Raw genomic sequence first — 14,925 nt, 5'->3', positions numbered from 1 at the left:
CTATGCCCTGCATTTAAACCTTTCATTTTTTTTTTTGAGACAGAGTCTTGCTCTGTCGCCTGGCTGGAGTGCAGTGGCGCAATCTCAGCTCACCGCAACCTCCACCTCCTGGGTTCAAGCAATTCTCCTGCCTCACCCTCCTGAGTAGCTGGGACTACAGGCGCATGCCACCACACCCAGCTAATTTTTGTATTTTTAATAGAGACAGGGTTTCACCATGTAGGCCAGGATGGTCTCAATCTCCTGACCTTGTGATCCACCCGCCTTGGCCTCCCAAAGTGCTGGGATTACAGCGTGAGCCACTGCACCCAGCCTAAACTGGTATTTCTGTTAAATAATACTAACTTCTAAAGAATTGGCTGGGCATGGTGGCTCATGCCTGTAATTTCAGCACTTCTGGAGGTTAAAGCATGAGGACTGCTTGAAACCAGGAGTTCAAGACCAGCCTGGGAAACAAAGGAAGACCCTGTCTCTACAAAAAATTTAAAGAAACATAATATTCAGTATATACTTGGACTTCAAACACAAAATCAAAATTATTTTGTGCATCAAATTTTACTTTGTGAATCAAAGTAAATTTTGTGCATCAAATTCCAAAAAAATATTTGCAGTGAGAAATGTAAATAAATGGTTAGTTAATAAATCATCTTAATAAAGGCTAAGGCAGATTTATTGGTAATCCGTGGTCATTCAGTTCCTCTTATGGTCACTCAGTTCCTCTTACTAACCCCATTTAGCATTAGTCTACCAAGGAATTGGGTAAGAGATTAAGGTTTTTGTCTTTGTGTGTATATGTATTCCAACCTGGTTAAAATAACCTTTGGATTACTTTCTGACACAATTCACATCCCTCTACCATGGCTTATCCTCAATTATTAATTCTTATCTATTTACCTACGAGTGAGACATCTTACTGGATGTAAATGTTAAGGGAAGAAATTTCAGGCTGGAAGCAGTGGCTCATGCCTGTAATTCCAGTACTTTGAGAGGTGGAGGCAGGTGGATCACCTGAGGTCAGGAGTTCGAGGTCAGCCTGGCCAATGTGGTGAAACCTTGCTTCTACTAAAAATACAAAAATTAGCCAGGCATGGTGGCAGGTGCCTGTAATCCCAGCTACTTGGGAGGCTGAGGCTTGAACCAGGGAGGCGGAGGCTGCAGGGAGCCAAGATTGTGCCACTGCACTTCAACCTGGGCAAAAGAGTGAGACTCCATCTCAAAAATTTAAAAAAATAATGAAAAAGAAAGAAAGAAAGAAAAGAAACTTCAAGTATCAATTTCATAAGAAGCCAAATTAGAAATGAAGAGTTCTAGGCTAGGCACGGTGGCTCATGCCTGTAATCCCAGCACTTTGGGAGGCCGAGGCGGGTGGATCACCTAAGGTCAGGAGCTTGAGACCAGCCTGACCAATACGGTAAAACCCCTACTAAAAATTCGAAAATTAGCTGAGCATGGTGGAGTGTGCCTGTAATCCCAGCTACTTGGGAGGGTGAGACAGGAGAACTGCTTGAACCTGGGAGGCCAAGGCTGCAGTGAGCCAAGATCGTGCCATTGCACTGCAGCCTGGGTGACAGAGTGAGACTCCATCTCCAAAAAAAAAAAAGAAGAGTTCTTTTTCTATTTTTGATTTATAGGTTTAAGACAAGTTTTCGAATTTACCTCTCCTTTATTTTCTGCAATCTTTCTGGATCTCTTGAAGGCGCACTTTTAGTTTTATCACTTTTACCATCAGCTGAATTCCAACCTGAAGGAATAATATCTACTGTGATCATGACATTGTCGGTCAAATTACTCCCAAGTGCTGGGGGGACTGCAAACCGGAATAAGGAACCAGGAAGAATCCCTGCTATTCCTGTATTTCTTCCACCTTGAGCCGAATCTGATGTAGAGCCACCTGTTGTGGCACTGCTTGATGCTGCAGATGCTTGTGGTCTGTTGGCAGCAGCTCCAAGAGGATCATTCTGTGCTTCAAGGTGAACCACTTCATTTGATTCTCTTCTAAAAATATGAGATCTAGATGATGCATCAGAGGTAGATATCCTTGAAGATTCATCTCTTCCCTCTCGCCTCCTTCTAGAGAACAAAGGTGTGCATCTATTTCTAAGTGAGGAAGATAACCATGGTCCTGTATTTCTACCTTCAGATTCTTGGTTAAAATTTTCTGAATCTGACTCAGAGCTATGATTGTGGCTAAGAGATGACAAACCCCATCTTCGCCTAAGAAATCGAAATCCCTGAGAAGCTTCAGATGCCCTATTATCAGGAACTTCAGAAGTTGATGGTACATTACTACGGGACTGTGAAGCTGTCAAGATTCTTGGAGAAACGTAAGAATTTTCAGAATTCAATGATCTTGTATTCAAGGAATCCTGACTAGATCTTCGTGAAAAAAAAGTAGATGACATGCTAGAAGCTATGCGTGACAGCAATCTCCTGGTTGTCCGCCTACCTTCATTGTCAGAAGATTCTTGAAATGGTCTTTGAGATGAAACAACCCTTTCTGAATTGCTTATGATTGGGGTTTCATCTCTACTTGAACTGTAAGAAAATCCAGGCTGTGCATTGCTTCGGGAAGATTCTGATTCTCTTGACGAAAAATTTGATCTTAAAGAATTTCTGGAGTCCCTAGAACTTAGTATGGTCTGATGTTCAGAAGGCAATTGGTGGTTTGTGGATGATGTATTCAACTGTAAAGTGCTCATTGAGTTTTCTTTTGGTCTTGCTCCTTGTGAATATGAAGGAACTCTGTCTTGAACATCTATTTTTGAAAGGAAGTAAAGATAACCAATTACATGAAATAATTTGAGCATTATTATTTGCATTTATTATGTTGAGTGTCAAAACGAAGCGCTGGATTCAAACTGATTACTGTTACATTGTAACTACAGAATTTACTGTTATTATAGAAAAAACATAAACATATTTCTTTCTATTCCTACTGGTAAAATCCAGTACTGCCGTGTAAAGTCAACATTACAAATATATAAAAAAGAAATGTATTATGAGCTTATGAAAATTTTGATAAAATTAAAACAGCTGAATTTATTGATCAGAAATTATTTGATATGATACAATAATATCTAGTATTTAAATTGAGATGCTTTTAAATAGGCCAAATAATACAATGTAAATGACTCTTAAAATGATTAAAAGCAAAATCATCCAAGGGAGACTGTTTTGGAGATTTTGTTTTTACTCTGTGCAATAAATTAAAAAGTTGTTTTAAACCCTTGTAATTTTATGAAAAATCCTGCTAATAGCTAAAAATTTTTCCAATTTTTTTTTCTTTCAGGTTAACAGCTGTAATTCTTATCCTGTAAATGTATCCTGTGTTACATTTGCTTTAAATACTGGCTAGGAACTATGAATCAGAATAGGGCTATGACATCTGCACTTTTGAAAGGATTCCTTAACTGGTGGTTTAAATCTTCAAATGGGATGAGAAATACTATAGGATTCCTTTGCAAGGAAACTACCCATTCACCTTGTATAAGAGCTAAATTACTACTACACTAATATATGGAGCTTTATGAAAGGGTAAATGTTAGGAACTAAATCTATTTCTATCCTGTACTTTTATAGTCCAAAACCTAAAAGCTATTGATACTGTCTACTAAAGCTCTACTATCCAAAGTCAAGAAAATAAAATGTTTTCATTTGTCATAAATAAACATTTCCCCCAGTAAGATAAATTAAAATAAACTAAATCTTTAAAAACAAAACATTATTTCCTACTATGTAAATCAAACTCCATTTCTGCCTACTATATTTGTCAACTTCAATTAGCACCTTTTTCTTCAGTTACTGAGAGAGGCTGACACAGGAGAATCGCTTGAACCCAGGAGGCGAAGGTTGCAGTGAGCTGACATCGTGCCATTGCACTTCAGCCTGGGCAACAAGAGCAAAACTCCATCTCAAAACAAACAAAGCAAGCAACCAAGCAACCAAAAACAAAGTGTGGGTCTTGAGGTCAATTTAATAAAACTAGAGGTACATCCATGTTATACTAAAGTAATTTTAAATTATGCCTTAAAATGGTGATTTAAACTTTCAGTTATTTCAGAAGTAGAAGAATCAGAAGTAGTTATTAAACTACATATGTTATAGGCAAATTCTATTTGAGGATACAAGATTTAGTATGTTACTTTGTAACACAGACATTCTTAAAAGGAAAAATGCAAGTTAAACAATGTAAAGGTAGATGGAATCTAGATACTCTTACTCATCTACTGTATTTTAAATTATTTTTTAAGGTCAAAACAAGTACTAGAAAGAAATATTAAGGTATTCTGAAATCTTCATAAGACAAAAGATACACTATTCCTTTTTACTGTTGTTTTAGTAACATACATAAAAAGGAAAATAGAACATTATGAGAAGCTACACTTAATGTAATTTATACATACATGATGAAGTTGTGAAATCACCACTTCGGTGACTATAATCCATAAGATTACTAACAGAGGAATCTGTTCTTCTCTCCAAATCTCTCCTCTCTCTCATTAAGTCTGTTCCAAATGATCCAAGTACCACTGATGAAGATCTAGGAACTTGACTATGCCTCCAAGATGAATCTTAAAATAAATGAAGAAGTTTTATATCAGAGAAAGCTTTCAAGGCTTTGGATGGTAACAAATCTTCAGTAATACAGAGGAAAGTTAGTGTTATTTATTATTATCTTTTATTTGAGATGGAGCCTTGCTCTGTCGCCCAGGCTGGAGTACAGTGGCACGATCTCAGCTCACAGCAACCTCCACCTTCTGGGTTCAAGTGATTCTCCTGCTTCAGCCTCCTGAGTAGCTGGGACTATAGGCATGCACCACCATGCCTGGCTAATTTTTGTATTTTCAGTGGAGATGGGGTTTCACCCTGTTGGCCAGGCTGGTCTCAAACTCCTGACCTCTGGTGATCCGCCCACCCCAGCCTCCCAAAGTGTTGGGATTACAGGCATGAACCACAGCACCCGGCCTTATTGTTGTTTATTATGAGAATCCCCAGTTATGCAGTCATTATCAGAAACAAAATTCAGTAAAACATAAAATTATTCACAAATGAACTAATCACTTATAAAATTATTTCCTACTCTAAACATATTCTTCTCTAACACTAAAATCTACCCCATACATGATGTCAATGTCTCAGTCACTTCCCACAACATCTACCTATACATGATGTAAAATGATTACAGAACAAAAATGTAAATCTTGCCAAACATGGAGAATTTCACAAAAAAAGTCAATGAAAGTGATGCTGGAGAACTGCCAATATCAAAATCAAAGTCATCTGGAAAGGGAAGATGTCAACAATACAATTTTATCAGAATTATTTTTACTGCTACCACAGTTGGTTAATTTTTTATTCCAGAATTCTTAATTCTAAGAATTAAAGTATTGTTATAGTTATTGATATTTTATTAGACATGATTTCATTTAAAAGTAAATTAAACATTGTCTCAAACCGCTTTCCTTCACTATTTACCTTGAAATTTTGATTCTTTCTTCCCTAATCCTAGTAGTCTTAATAATTCCTCTTTATTAAGAGAAATGGCCCAGAGTATTTATAATGTTTTCACATAGCAGAAGAGAACAAAAATATCTCTGGCACAGTGGTGTTTGACTACAAAGTTATTAACAGTCTGCTCTTAGCCATCCCAACATTCTTAATATCCTTCAGATAGGCACGTCTTTCCCATGACATTCCAGATTATCAAAATAGACAGGAACTGCTTACATTACTTCAATTGGTAACACACAAACATTTAAAGAATTTTACCTCCAATTGTGTCATCACAAGTTTTGGCTCCTCTTAAACACTGGCACTGGCTAACATTTCATTTGAAGAGGAGTATGAGTGAGACGGTAGCCTCCTGACCTTTCAACAAAAGATCTTTTCAATGTGTGTGAAAAATATGTGTCTCAGTACAAAATACCAGGCATGACGCTTTATGGATAGATCATCCAAATCCCAGAGTGGTCAGTACCTTGCCCAATGCCACTCATCTAGCTAGAGAACTAAAACTGTGACTTTCTAATCCCTTGTCTAGAAATCCTACTAAAATACCACCATTTTTTTTTCTAACTCAAGAGTTTCCGTATTTGTTTTTTGTTTAAGAGACAGAGTCTTGCTCTGTCTACCAGGCCAGAGTGCACTGGCATGATCATAGCTCACCGTAACCTCAAACTCCTTGGGACCAAGCAATCCTCCAGCCTTAGCCCCTCAAGTGGCTGGGGAGTATAGGCATGCACCACCAGGCCCAGCTAATTGTTTTTTTTTTTTGGTAGAAATAGGATCTCACTATGTTGTCTAGGCTGGCCTCAAACTCCTGGCCTCAAGAGATCATTCTGCCTTAGCCTCCGTATTTTCTGAAAATAAATATTATATACTACAATGTTTATCATTTACGTAAGACATGCTTAAGCAATATTTTAAACATGTATCAGTAGATTTAGCCTTCCTTGTAACAATTACAAAATATAACCAACAGAATACACACATTTACCAATTTGATGATCATAAAACACCAGCTATTCTAATTAAAATCTGCTAATATCCTGTTTATGTAGAATATCTATATCAACTTTATAAGAAAAATGCAGAAGAGTTAGTATCAGTTCTAGCATTAATTTAAACTAAGATTTTGGAAATTCCACTACATTTCTGACCCACTGTCTTCATATAAAATCTGCTTGCCTCATTCCAAAACTAAGAACAACTGTGTTACACCTAGGGAAAAATGGGCTTAAAATACCTACAGAAACATATTCTTACCTGATAACGTGTTTAAACCGTTTCCAACATTTCTCCCAGCTGAGGTAGTACAGTTTGTACAGGAAAGTTTAGGTCTTTTTGAATCATGATCCCGTTGCTGGTTCTGCGATCTTGAGCGTGCTCCCTGAGTTATCTCAGATTCACTATACCACGCAGATTGAAATGGTGACGCAGATGCTGATGCCGACGTAGACTGTAAGTTCAAAAAACTTTTTTAAACAACAAAAGGCTGCATTCAGTATTAAACTTAACCAACAATCCTCTAATAAATTCCTACAAGCATCAATTTTTCGACCACGTAGTTCTTTTTTTTGAGACAGAGTCTTGCTCTGTTGCCCAGGCTGGAGTGAAGTGGGGTGATCTTGGCTCACTGTAACCTCCACCTTCCGGGTTCAAGCAATTCTCCTGCCTCAGCCTCCTGAGTAGCTGGCATGACAGGTGCGCGCCACCACGCCCGGCTCACTTTTGTATTTTTAGTAGAGATGGGGTTTCACCATGTTGGTAAGGCTGGTCTCAAACTCCTGACCTCATGATCTGCCCGCCCTGGCCTCCCAAAATGCTGGGATTACAGGCATGAGCCTCTGTGCCCAGCCTCCACCATGTAGTTCTTCTTTAGACTTTGTTCCTTCTACCCACTTGTCCATTTACTATACACTACAATTGTACTTTGCTGGGCTCTCAATCTGATGTAGAGTTAAGTACTTTTTTTTAACCGTATACAAACACTTGGTTATGAAACACTGAAGACCAAAAACTATAATCATTTTCCCTAATTTTTCAGTTTTTTTTCTTTTTGCAAATGAAATCTTTGTTGTACTGGTTTAATATTTCAATCTTTTGAGGAATACTAAGCTATAAAGAGATTGTGAATTACCCTACTATGAAAATCAGATTTTTCAACTAATAACAAATTTATCCTTGTTCTGATGCCTAGTTTCCAGAATATGGTCATACAACACTAGTAACGGTATGCTCTAAAAAAAAAAAAAAATTCCTAACATCAGAAATTTCTTCATCAGTGAATCAACAACTAAAATAAGTACATATTTTAAAACTTGGCTCATGGTTTTCTCTTTTAACATATATGTACACAAAATAAAACTTGTAACACAAATATCACTGATAATGTACAAACTATTTTACTTCTCTCCAATTCTTTAATTTGTTAAGTTTACTCACTACAACGCATTAAAAAGGCGACAGTTTGTCTCCTTAAATATTTAGGTTTAAATGACAACATATTTCAACCACAATTATTGAAACTGTACTAGTCTTTTTACAAAAATGTTTCCATCACGGCAAAGTAATTACCTGGACACACACACACACAGGACAGATAGACTAAAAAACATACACTTGGCATACAATCTCTCAATGGCTCAGAGACAGTAAGGATCTCTAAAATAAAAGTAATTTTTCAGTATATAAAAGAAAAATAATTTTTAAAAGCATGTTACCATAAGTATGTGGTAAATAGTTTATTGTGCTAAAGAACATTAAAATGAAACCAAATTATTTTAAGTGTTCTTCTGTTTAACAAAAGAGTTAAAATGGAATGCATCATGGGCCGTAATTTCGGTCTATATTAATCTAAAATTCACATGATAAACACAAGAACCCAAAAAATGTGTTCCATCAAAGCTCTACAGTATAGGTAACAGATAAGTAAATAAATAATTATACTATAAATAAGTACTATAATAGTAGGTACAGTGAAAGTTTTACAGAAAGACCCTAAATATGTTTTAAGGACACAGGGAAAGAGTCAAAGAAGATAGTAACTGAAGTTCACAGGGTAGGTGAATGAAAAAAGACATTACAAATAGACAACATAAAAAGACGTATAAACCATTTACCATCAGATTTTTGTTGTTGTTGTTTTGAGACACAGTCTCACTCTGTTGCCCAGGCTGGAGTGCAGTGGCACAATCACAGCTCACTGCTGCCTTGATCTTCCCACCTCAGTCTCCAGAGTAGCTGGGACCACAAGCACATGTCATCATGGCTGGGTAATTTTTATTTTGTAGAGACAGGATCTCACCATGTTGCCCAGATGGTCTTGAATTCCTGGGCTCAAGCAATCTTCTGCCTTAGCGTCTCAAAGTGCTAGGATTACAGGTGTGAGTCACCACATCTGGCCTGGCTTTCTTCTAAGACATTACTATTTATACTTGACCTTCTATTATACTTCAATTATTAATTTTTAAATTTGCTTTTTATAGAGATAGGGTCCCACTACGTTGCCCAAGCTTGTTTTGAACTCTTGGGTTCAAGTGATCCTCCTGCCTCAGCCTCCCAAACAGCTGGGATTACAAGGCATGAGCCATTGCACCCAGCCAATTATGGTTCAATCATGAGAAACATATTGCATGCATTCAGGGGATATATTAGTTCATGGTAACACTGGAGAAGAAATTTTGAAAATAAAGTAGAAGGTGCGAGGCTGAAAAGGCAGGAAAGGGCTACATCAGGAATTCGCCCATCCTTTGCCTAGAGAATATTCTGTAAATTGAATATGGCATTTTTCAGCTTAGCACAAAGTTAAGTCTCACAAGCCTTCTGTACCTAATATTACAGACACCCAGTCAATGAACTGGAGCTAGCACAAGAAATGAAATTAATCTGATATTTCAGAATCAAACCATTTCATATGCCATTATCATCAAGGTATCAGGAACCTTATCCTGCAGGCCAGTGGTTCTAACACTTCTGGATTTCAGAGACCAAAACAAAAAATGTTTTAATTTAAAAATGAGAAAGAACTGTCACTTTTGTCCAGTAGGACATCATTATTTTTCTCATTTTGCAAAGACTTTATCATAAACTTACTGAATAGCACTTCTGCAAATATGATTTTGGGAACTAACAAAGGGCGGGATGAATCAGATCTGCTACTATATAGAAAGATTTTTAGAGGCATATGGAAGATGAAATAGATGAAATGAACAGAAAGTAAGAAAACCAATTAGGAAGCCATTAGAATATCAAGAAAGAAGTCCCTATGAAGTAAGTAATGGGAATAGAGAGCAATCATAAAACATAAAAATTCATCAGATGTAGGGCTGTGAGAAATAGAGAAAAAACAGGTTTTTGGTACTTTCTACTGGTGAAATAAATTACTATGCCATTCATTAAAAATACTGATTATAGGGGAGCAGATTTAGATAATGAATTTCATTTGATTCTTGAATGCTGAAGTGTCCAAAGGCTTAAAGTGACACTCACTGTTCATTAAACAATGTTCATGACTCATGACAAAACATGTAGATTATATGGCTATATGCAAGACAAAAAATGTTAATATCAGCATATAGGTATACATATCAGTATACATAATGTCAGTATATAAGAGGAATGTTTTGGAGTTTTGCTATTGGCTTAAGTTCAAAATCAAACCTCTTCCTGGTTCCTACAATCCAATTTTGTCCATATTTGTTCAAATATCCTCAGCCTGAAGCAATCAGTTTTTTTCCCTCGGAATTCTTTGAACAATTAAATAAAGTGTTAGATTCCTTTAACAATGTATTATCTCTTCTGCTGTCTAGAACTACAGGCCAAATGAAATCAGGGAATAAGTCTGTCTTCAAAGTATACTGCCTTGGGCATAATGAATCCTTAAACAAGTGGTTTTGGGGTTGTTTTCACTTTTTGGCTATTATAAACTGCTGTTACGAACAACTGTAAATTTCTGTGTGGATGTATGTTTTCAATATTCTTGGGTGTAACTAATAGATCATGTAGTAACTTGATGCTTAATATTTGGAGGAATTACTATTTTTCCAACTATAGGTTGATGCTAATAGCTGTGATGGCAGCAGCAGCTCGTCTGGAGTGGCTGCCACAAAGATGCCAGCTGCAGCAAGGGAGGCATGGCAGGGTCTGTGTGCTCCCACCAGCAACAGGTGGGAGCCCTGATCACTTCCAAGTTGGTGGGGTAGGAGCCCTGTGCTCCCTGACCCAGCTGTGGCTGTAGACTTGGGTATCCCGGTGTCTCAGGGGTCTGAGAAGCCTCCCTTCCCCACCCTCCCCCCGGCTCCTGCTCAGATTTTGGAGCAAAGTTTTAGCCAAGCTTGTACGCTGTGTATGCACATGCTTGCAGCAGTGCCGACACATCAGCCCACTGCCACCTTGGCCCCCTCTGGACTTTGGGCACCAACAAGCACAGAGGGAGGCCAAGGGGGAACTGAGGGCGGCTTGGCATGGGTCTACAGGCATCCGTTGGCACGAACAGCCTGAGTGCCATGAACAGTAGCAGGAGGCAGACAAGCTCCTGGGTGAAAAGGGGCAGGTCCCCAGTGAAATTCTACCTTCAAGCCTGGGATGGTCTGAAGCCTGGAGGCTTGGCTGCCAGTTCCACGGACCGGAGTGAGACCTTATGGTGCTTATCTCAGGCCCACTCATTGCCTCCCATGGACCAATCAGCATGCACTTCCTCCCCTCTTGAAGCCCATGAAAATCTCAGACTCAGCCAGATGTCAGGCCCACTTCCCTGTGGATAGGAGCTACCCAGTCCTGTGTGGTCTCCTCTCCACTGAAAGCTACACATTCGTTGAGATGACCTGCCTGCGGAAAGGAGCCACCCACTTTGGTCTCCTGAGAGCTGTACTACTGCTCAATAAAGCCCCTCTTCGCCTTGCTAACCCTCCAATTGTCTGTGTACCTCATTCTTTCTGGACGTGGGACAAGAACTCAGGACCCACCAAATGGTGGGACTCGAAGAGCTGTAATACAAACAGTACTGAAACACCCCTCCCTACCCCCGCTCACCATGCTGTGAGCGACAAGGAGAGAAGATCTCTGACCCTTCAGGGAGACCAGACCTAGGGGCTCCCTGAACCAGGTCTGTGACAACCTCTTTGGGGCTCTGTAGTTCCTGGTGTCTCCAAGCTTCCGGGTGCCACCGTGTTCCTCAGTGCCCACAGAAACTGCTGCCTGTGGTACACCTGATCCACTCGCAGCCTCACAGGGCACCAGCGCCTAGAGCTGCCCGCCCCACTGCACCCAGTGTGCCTGGCTGTAAACAGTGGCCAGCCCCTGCGCTCACTTGCTCACGCACCCCTCGCCGATCCATGTCTGGCTCACCCTTGGCAGGCGTGGGATCCGAGCTGATAGCACGAGTCGAACAAAGCCTGCCAGTCCGAGTAGGCAGAACACACCTAGCAGGCCTGAGCAAAGGCTTCTAGCTGGAAAAGCAACACTCCAAGGATCCTGTGACAGCTGTACCATTTTATAATCCCATCAACATTGTATGAAGGTTCCAATTTCACCACCACTTACCAACACCTGTGATTGTCCACCTTTTTTTAAAATTTTGATACAGGGTCTCAGCTCTGTTGCCCAGGCTAGAATGCAGTGATGAAATCACAGATGACTGTGGCCTTGACTTCCTGGGACCAAGCAATCCTTCCACCTCGGCCTCCAGAACAGCTGAGACTACAGGCATGCAACACCACGCACAGCTAATTTTTAAATTATTTCTTTGTAGAGACTGGGTCTCACTATGTTGCACAGGTCTCAAATTCCTGGGTTCAAGCAATCCTCCCAGATTTGACCTCCCAACTCAGGCCTGGGATTAAAGGCATGAGTCACTGCGCCTAGCCTGTCCATCTTTTTTATTTTGGCTATGCTAGTGGGTGTTAAGTATCTCACTGTAGTTCTGACTTGCATTTCCCTAATGACTAATACTTTCTCATGTGCTTATCAGCCATTAATATATCTTTGGAAAAGTGTTTATTAAAGTCCTTTGCCCATTTGAAACTGGGTTATCTTTTTATTGTTGAGAAGTAAGAGTTCTTCATATATTCTGGATACAAGTCTCAGTATCCAGTAAGATATATGCTTTGCAAATATTTTCTCTCGTTCTGTGGATTGTCTTTTCACTCTCTTGGTATTGATGCACACAAATTTTAGTTTTCATGAAAACTAATTAATATTTTTGTCTCCCAACTATGAGCATTCATATGACACTAGATGGAAGTAATTAAATTTACACTGGAGTTTAATAGAGTTTTCTTTCTTTTTCATTAACTCTCCAGTCTCTACCCAGACAGGTAACAGATTTTGCTCCCAGAGTAAATACTTTTCATCAGTTATTTCCAATTCAAAAGGCTATCTGTTATATGGTGAATTGTATGGTATGTGAATTATAACTTAATAAAATAAGGGGAGAGGTAGAAGGCTATCTAGCCCAACCAAAGTAGCTGAAATACTATATGGTGTATCTGAGAAATCATCAATAAGATAGCTTGGAGACTTAGTAGCTATAGGTACTCTATGCACAGTGAAAAGAAAATAACTTTCCAAGACTTTATATAACTAGCAGGCATCCAATTTTCATTTTATTTCTTTTTACCTTCATAATATTCATGCCACCTTTCCAACAACAGGTTTACTGGAAGTATAGTCAATGAAATAATTTACTATTAATATTGTATAAGTCAGTGTTTGCTTTCAGAAAATTATTTCTAAGGTTTTAAAATATTTTCCCAACACAAATGCCCTTAAAACAATGCAATTAAAAAAAAAAAAACTTAAGGAGAAAATATTTGCAAATCATGTATCCAATAAGGAATTTAAATCTAGAATATATAAAGAACACTTACAACTCAGTAATAAGACAACCGTACTTTAAAGTGAGCAAAAGAGCTATTATAAATAGGCATTTCTGAAAAATGTACAGTAAATGGCCAATTAGCACATGAAAAGATGTACAACATCATTAGTCACCAAGGAAATCCAAATCAAAACCACAATGAGATACATACCACTTCATACCCATGGAGATGGCTAGAATCAGAAAGTAAGATAAGTGTTGGTGAGGATGTGGAGAGAATGGAATCCTCATACACACAAACGGGAATGTAAAATGATCTAGCCAGTTTGAAAACGGTATGGCAGTTCCTCAAATGATTGAACACAGAGGTTACGCATGACTCAGCAATTCCATTCCTTTCTTTTATGAGATACGGTCTCACTCTGGCCCAAGTAGTAGTGAAGTGGTGCCATCATAGCTCACTGAAGTCTCAACCTTCTGAGCTTAAGGGATCCTTTCATTTCAGCCTCCCCAAAAGTTAGGACTACAGGTGTGCACCACCACATCAGGCTAGTTTTAAAAATTTTTTGTAGAGATGGGGTATCACTATGTTGCCTAGGCTGGTCTTGAACTGCTGGCCTTAAATACTCCCGACGTTTGGCCTCCCAAAGTGCTGGGATTACAGGCATGAGCCACCATGCCCGGCTCCATTCTTAGTACATACCAAATACAAGTGAAAACACAAGTCCACACAGAAACTTGCATATGAATGTCTACAGCAGCATTATTCATAATAGCCAAAAGGTAGAAACAACCCAAATGTCCATCAGAAAATAAATGGATAAACAAAATATGGCATGCCTATATAACGAAATAGTATTTGGCCACAAAAAAGAATAAAGTACGGACATATGCTACAACATAGATGAACACTGAAAATATGCTAAGTTAAAGAAGCTACCAACAAAAGACTACATAGTACCTGTTTCCACTCATGTATATGAAAATCCAAAACAGGGAAATCTACAGATATAAAGTAGATTAATGGTTGCTTTGCACTGGTAGGGGAAGGGGGACTAGAGAAGTAGTGCAGCGATAACCATAATGGTTGTACAGCTGTGAATACACTGAAGACTACTGAACTTTAAATGGGCAAATTGTATGGTATGTAAAATTATAACTTAATAAAGTCATTTCTTAAAGAATTTTAAAGATACTTGCAAATTTACATCAATGTTATCCACTGGCAAATGATTAATCATTAAAAATCATGTAAAGCACAGGAACAGAAACTAGCCCAGAATGATATTCTTTTCCTGGGCTCCTCATTTCCATGAGTTAACGACTTGACTGTGAAGTGAATAAATTCTGCTTTGAAAAACTTCCAGAACAACACTACCTTCACCATGAGCAACAACTTAAGACTTTGAGCTCTTCCTTGTTTAAAATATTCATGTGATGGAGAGTACCCATCTCCACACCAGCAGAAGAAACTCCTATCACTCCTCTGTACACTTTAAGACCAAATTGACAAGTTTTGTTTCCTCGGAGGAACGTTGTATCTTTTTCTTCTTCAAACAGGGTCTTGTTCTATCACCTAAGCTGGAGTGCAATTGCATGATCAAGGG

General features: G+C 38.7%; 1 protein-coding gene across 7 annotated transcripts in view; it reads right to left on the bottom strand.

The window, feature by feature from the left end:
- The window catches only part of MARCH7 (membrane associated ring-CH-type finger 7), a 55,651-nt gene that overhangs the window by 18,289 nt on the left and 22,437 nt on the right, over positions 1–14,925 (bottom strand). For 5 of the 7 annotated variants that reach the window (XM_025405443.1, XM_025405442.1, XM_025405440.1 and 2 more), the window contains 3 exons: positions 6,766–6,958; positions 4,404–4,571; positions 1,657–2,755 (listed from right to left, as the gene is read on the bottom strand). In XM_025405443.1, the coding sequence (XP_025261228.1) occupies positions 1,657–2,755; positions 4,404–4,571; positions 6,766–6,958 (1,460 nt within the window). The remainder of the gene's footprint in view (positions 1–1,656; positions 2,756–4,403; positions 4,572–6,765; positions 6,959–14,925) is intronic. The other 2 variants (XM_025405446.1, XM_025405445.1) reach the window with 1 other exon arrangement.

Source organism: Theropithecus gelada, chromosome 12 (assembly GCF_003255815.1).
Source record: "Theropithecus gelada isolate Dixy chromosome 12, Tgel_1.0, whole genome shotgun sequence".
Taxonomy (NCBI): Eukaryota; Metazoa; Chordata; class Mammalia; order Primates; family Cercopithecidae; genus Theropithecus; species Theropithecus gelada.
The sequence above is the reverse complement of the archived record's forward strand: the minus strand, read 5'-3'. Positions and strand labels throughout refer to the sequence as shown.